This window comes from Sycon ciliatum, chromosome 11 (assembly GCF_964019385.1).
Source record: "Sycon ciliatum chromosome 11, ocSycCili1.1, whole genome shotgun sequence".
Classification (NCBI taxonomy): domain Eukaryota; kingdom Metazoa; phylum Porifera; class Calcarea; order Leucosolenida; family Sycettidae; genus Sycon; species Sycon ciliatum.
This window is the reverse complement of record NC_088653.1, coordinates 27,632,735-27,639,248: the sequence shown is the minus strand read 5'-3', so window position 1 is coordinate 27,639,248 and position 6,514 is coordinate 27,632,735. Positions and strand designations below refer to the sequence as shown.

The window sequence follows — 6,514 nt, the reverse complement described above, 5'->3', positions numbered from 1 at the left end:
GAGTGCGTATTGATTTCTCAGCTTGGGTTCATATCTGAAAATGTATCATGGTCATGCTTCACTGAAAAAAGAGCACTTTTCGCCTGTTTTCACTGAAAAAAGAGCACTTTTCAGCATATTTTGAGGGATGCGAAAAGCACTAAGTGCGAATTAAAAGAGCACCTTTGGGAAAGGGCTAGTTCTCGGGGCCTTCTATTCGGTGCTATTTGCAGTTGTACTTCTGTACTGTTGAGCTATCTGAATTCAAATAAACACAAAAAACCTCTTATAAAGACCAGTTTAGTTATAATTATATCAATTTCAGCACACCTCTTATAAAGTTATAATTATATCAATTTTCAGCACACCTCTTATAAAGTTATAATTATATCAATTTTCAGCACACCTCTTATAAAGTTATAATTATAATTATTGCTTATCTTGTACTACTAGAGAGGTTGCGCACAACGAAAATTCATAAAATGTTGACCGTCCGGGTTTTCGTCCGTAGGAGTAAGTAAAAAAAGTAAATTATCGTATCCGTTCCCGAAGGGAACTCACGACGGCCGCTAACACCCGATAAACCCTAGCGGCAGATGCAGCACTCCGTTGGAGTACTATACTGATATTTTACAACTCCCTGTCTTGACCCTTCGCACCCGCGCGGCCGCCGCACCACTACGAAAAAGTGCACAAGTTGTGCTCAGCCTCTTGGTTTACGAATACCCGTTTGCTTTTTTCGTTAAAATATTTTGTTACGGTGCTACAAATTTTCGTTGTGCGCAACCTCTCTACTGAGAGCCTAGCCGTGCGGGTAGACGAGACGACAGTGTGCATCTGGTGAAGTAAAAAAACAAAAAAACAAAAAAACGTCCTTGCTCCAATACCTAGTCAAAACAATGCTTGTGTGATACATACGAGGACATGTCAAGTGTGCTATGATAAGCTGTATACAGCCGTTGCGTGAGTTGCCAATCCACGCACTTTACTTTGCATCAAGTGCTAGAAGTATGCGACGTTTGCAGCTCTTCGTTTACAGAGGGGTTTCCTACATTTCTTTCCAATCAGAATACCAGTACTAGGAAGATCACGTAGGGGTTGTATTTCATCTACACTCTGTACGAGAACACTTTCGATCATTATGTCATTTTTTTACCATTAAGTTATGTCATCATTGTGACCAATACGTCATCATGAATCGATGAACTCCATAGACCTACCAAGGATACAAGCCATCATGTTAATGTACTTGAACACACTGATTGTACAGAACTACTCACAGACACAAAGCTGTGCGTATAACAAGGGTTTGGGGAAGAACAATGTGCGACCAGTACGGATGGGGAACAAGAAATACATCAAATAAGGAGGAGATCAAAACAATCAAAACACAGCATAGAATAGAGAGGAAAGAAACAAACTGTTCCGGTGGTTATTAGATACGAAAGATCACGTTTGATATGTTTACAATAATCTCGTAAAAGAAGGGACATTTCTAGGAAAATATTTCACGCAAGATCAAGAAAAGGATTATAGAAAGAACTTGAAATTTCACAAAAACAATCTTAAACGACTCATTTGTTTCCTTGTCGCCTAATTTGCCATGTAAGTACAACGTAACACATGTACACGCACACACACACGCGCACACACACACACACACACACACACACACACACACACACACACACACACAGAAGCACATAATAGCACGTGCGCGTACACACCTGCACCCACACAAAACCACTTCACATACATGCACACACACACACACACACACACACAGAAAGTGACGACTTGGAAGGAGAACAGCTTGAAGCACATGCGCTAGTTGTCACATACTTTGTGGCACACAGGACAGGCCAGCTGATCAGATCTGCTAGTGCGCTTCACTCCTTGCACAACTTTGTCATAAGAGTGATGGCACAGGTCACATGTAGCATAGACTACACGCGGATCAAGACGACGTCCGTCTGTTACGGAGTATGGATGACGATGTTAGCAGGCTGGACATTGAGTTACCCTGAATACACGGACACACATAACCCAGGACACACATATGCACATACAGGCCCACAGAGAAAGACACATATGTACAAACAAATGCACACGCACACACACACACACAAACACACAAACACGGACAGATACACACGCACACGCACGCACACACACACACACACACACACACACACACACACACAAACACACACACACACACACACAAACACACACACACACACACACAAACACGGACAGATACACACACCCACACCCACACTTGTACTTGTTGCTCACTGCCAAAACTGGTCGCATGGGTCTCCCCGGGAGAGGGGAGAAAGACTCAACAGGAACACACACACAGTTCCACTTGTATTCAGCTCCAGAATTTTGCTTGTGGGCTGACTCGTAAACCACACCATACCCCAATGTAGGCCACGTCATTGGTACTGAGCGTAGATTTGCAAATGTCTCGCGTTCCATTTTAATAATTCCTGTCATACACTCAATCTGCGAACAGCATGCAGTTTGGAGCTTTGTCTACTGATCAGAGTAGCACAGAGAAAATGAGGCCGAACCTGACAGAAATGAAAAATTAAATTTCCATCCAAAGCCAGTCATAAAGGAGAGAGTTTGAAAGCTCAGGGCCCTCGCTATGCTTTTTTGCTTAGGCTATCATGCATTCCACAATAGCAACAATACGATCGTCGTGCACATGATTTTTGTATTGCAAAGACGTTCCCGGTTTTCACTGAACGGAGTTGAACAATCCAAAGATCCATTCGCATTAGAACGTTCTCAGCTACAGGCTCGAACAAGAGCTGAAAAAAGAAACTTCAGCTCATAAAGGAACATAGATACATAACTCAAAAACTCCAACTCCCGGACAGGTACATTCTACCAAGTTCTAATACGCTATGGTTCTAGCTTATTTCATTATTTCAATTTTTTACAACACATATATTCCCTCGATACACTTCGCAGACACTCACATTCTACTTCACGTTGTGATCCTGCACTTGAAAGTCCTATATCAACATATGGCCCTCCGTCTTTGCCGGTACGGTACGGGACATGAACGAGATAATCGATAGGGCCAGGCATAGATCATGTCTTTTCTCCTGCCGACTGGATGCCTGTTTAGTGGTTTCTCGCTATCGACGCATCCTGTCACGAAGTCGGCGAGTCTCCAAACGACAGGATCTTTGCTCGGTCGTTTCTTGTTGTGGCCATAGCCGTTACTAGGGTGGGGCAATTCGAGGGCTGCTGGAGCGACCCCTTCAATGTGGCAAACTTCTCTCGTTGTATATTCTTCGATTTCTAGTACAATGAGTCACATAATCTGCCATGGACGGCATCTCGTCTGAGCCTGACTCATCTTGACCCTCAAACATAAAGTCCCAAACAATATCGAAATCCACGGATCGGTCTGCTCGACAAACTCCCAGACGCCTGATGGAATCGGGACATAAAACTCTCGATGGAAGCAAATACCTGGCCTACTGATAACTCCAGCTTCTGGAAACGCTCTAGCGAAACAGATTTGGGTCTACTTAACGATCTGTGGGCCGATTTCTTTCTGACACTTGACGTGGATCCGATCTCCTACGCCGCTATACTCACCTGGTTGTCCGTCACCAGCACAGGATCAGCTCCCTCAGAACCGGGAGGAGAACATGAAGACATCTCGACGATGAACGAAGACACGCACTGAAAACTACTAGCGCCAAGAAAAACCTGAGACTACTACGTACAGATTATCTCTGAACGCCCTATTCGAATATGTGGCCCGCTTTCTTTTACGGAACGGTACAGTATGGGCAGTATGGGACGGTACGGGACACGTACGGGATACCTCGCCAACCACGGCGCGTCACGTTAACCCTTTGCCGGTCTCACTCAATGTATGTGAGGGGTGGTCACGCAAATACATGTACACACAACCAGCAATAACTCAAGAACCATGTGATGTAGGTATGGGTAAACCATATGTTTTCAAAATCTGTATGCCTGAACGCGTCCAGAAAATTCAAATATGACTAGGTCCAGGCAAGGATAGGGCCCATGGTAGCCCTTCAAGGTGAGAGAAAATACAATTGCGAATGAAATACACGAATATCACAGCACGAAGGGCATACCAAGCTCGTGATGGAGCTGAAGTCGTACGATAAACAATCAGGTAAGGGCTACGTCTTTACAAGAAATGTAGGCTCTCTACAATACCGCCATTGAATACCAACACCTCGCCATCGGCGATACGCCAGCAGCAGCAATTCCCATTCCACGATATCGCAATTTCGGTTTGTTCATCTCAGCGCTGCTCGCGTCAGATTCACCCTCGCTCAGATGAGTACTCAGGCGCGAGCTTACGCATGCCGTGATTTTCACGGCCAGGCGAATCAGCTGATCGCACCTGACGAGTCCTTGTGACAGTCGCTGTTGCCGTGTCGGCAGCAAGAAGGCTTCCTCTCTGTTTGGAGAATTTTGTTTCTTCATTCGTGGACGATATATTTTTGAACTAGCAGGACTCAGCGGAGCTCTTTTTCTCAACACACTACACTGCAAAACCTCCCGGGAGATCCAGCCTGGACTGGTGAAGTTACTGCTCTCAGAACGCTTGTCAAACACGGCCCCAAGAGATGCACTCGCATTCTTGAAATGCGCGCATGGCGGATGGTCGTCTTTTCCAATTTTAACAAACTTCAGTCGATCGATACGGCAAAAATTTGTATGGTAAGCATGGTTGTTTTGTACATCGCCAGAAGGCCTTGAACCTCAGCTACGCGTAGGCCGCCATTTTAGCTGTCTCCTAGCAACAAGACCCCAAAAAATGAGGGCCAAACGTACCGATACTATAGTATCGATTCGCCATATGGTAGACCGGTAAAGGGTTAAAGGCACCATAACACACAGACACATACAGACACATACAGATACACACATACCTACACCGAATTAAAGCGGTGTGGAACCTGGCTAAAACCAGACGTTACTGAAATAACATCTTTTGCATAGCTACGGGCATAATACATAATGTCATAATTCCGGTCATACACGTGTGCTCACGAATGTCCCACTGACGGCTAACTGATATTGTTTCAGGGACCCAGTAGACATGCATAACACATCACACACCATCCAGCTGTGCACCACAACGTAGCTAACAAGCATACCCCTCGCAACATTGCCTTGCAAGATATGACAGAAAGACAGACAGACAGACAGACAGACAGACTGACAGACAGACAGACAGGCAGACTGACAGACACACACACAAACACACACACAAAGACTGATACTAATTTATCTCACCAGTCCTCGGTGGGTTCTCCGCACTCTTCACAATGCACTTCTTCAAATTCCATCTTGTTTTGCCTCGCTGCCGCTGCTGCACCTCCTCGTCGATTGGATTTCCTACAATAGCCACCGCCATTGCACAACACAACACAGCACAGCACAACACCACACAACGCAGCACAGCACAGCATAGGATAACTTAGCGTAGGACAACAGAGCATTGTTGGGCAAAGACCAGCACAACAACACAGCATTGGTCAAAAACCAACACAACAAAGAACAGCACAGCACAGCACAGCATAGGACAAAGAACAGCACAACGCTGCATTGTTGGGCAAGGGAGGCAACAACAGTAACAGTATTGTGTCTTTACTTGATGGCTTAGCGACATCATACACTCCCTGATGATGGCTTAGCGACATCATACACTCCCTGATGATGGCTTAGCGGCATCATACACTCCCTGATGGCTTAGCGGCATCATACACTCCCTGATGGCTTAGCGGCATCATACACTCCCTGATGGCTTAGCGGCATTATACACTCCCTGATGATGGCTTAGGCCCTCATCAGACTACGTACATAGAAAATCCAGTACAAAATCGCATAAAACCTAAAAGGCAACATTTTTCCATGCCTGCATTCAGACTACACATTTTACATGCAATATACAGGCAACCTTTGACCCTACGAAATTGCGCAATGGGCCTGGGATTTGTGAAAGCAGCGGACAGTCGTACCCGGGTACAAAGTTCATACAACTGCCTGGTGAAAGTCTGATAAATGCAGAAAAGTTGCCTTGTACAAGGGTTGGCACCCTGCCTGAAAAGATTGGGCAGTTTTTTAGGCTTCCCGCCAGATTCTTGTTGTTGTCTTGGAAACTTCTATGTAAATGTGACTTATAGGCTGTTTTGTACCTAGTCTGAAGAGGGCCTTAGCGGCATCATACACTCCCTGATGTCTTAGCGGCATCATACACTCCCTGATGTCTTAGCGGCATCATACACTCCCTGATGTCTTAGCGGCATCATACACTCCCTGATGGCTTAGCGGCATCATACACTCCCTGATGTCTTAGCGGCATCATACACTCCCTGATGTCTTAGCGGCATCATACACTTCCTGATGGCTTAGCGGCATCATACACTCCCTGATGAAGCCCCCAAGGACGAAGATTTGGAGATATATATTTTCGAGTGCAGTATAAGACCGTGGTAGTAAAGGAGATTAAGGCATG

General features: G+C 45.3%; 1 protein-coding gene across 3 annotated transcripts in view; it reads right to left on the bottom strand.

Moving 5' to 3' along the window:
* Window positions 1-1,199: 1,199 nt before the first annotated feature.
* LOC135827709 (WD repeat-containing protein 35-like) overlaps window positions 1,200-6,514 on the bottom strand; it is a 64,396-nt gene continuing 59,081 nt past the window's right edge. For all 3 annotated transcript variants that reach the window (XM_065340162.1, XM_065340163.1, XM_065340164.1), the window contains 2 exons: window positions 5,293-5,394; window positions 1,200-2,002 (listed from right to left, as the gene is read on the bottom strand). In XM_065340162.1, the coding sequence (XP_065196234.1) occupies window positions 1,978-2,002; window positions 5,293-5,394 (127 nt within the window). In that variant the 3' untranslated portion in view covers window positions 1,200-1,977. The remainder of the gene's footprint in view (window positions 2,003-5,292; window positions 5,395-6,514) is intronic.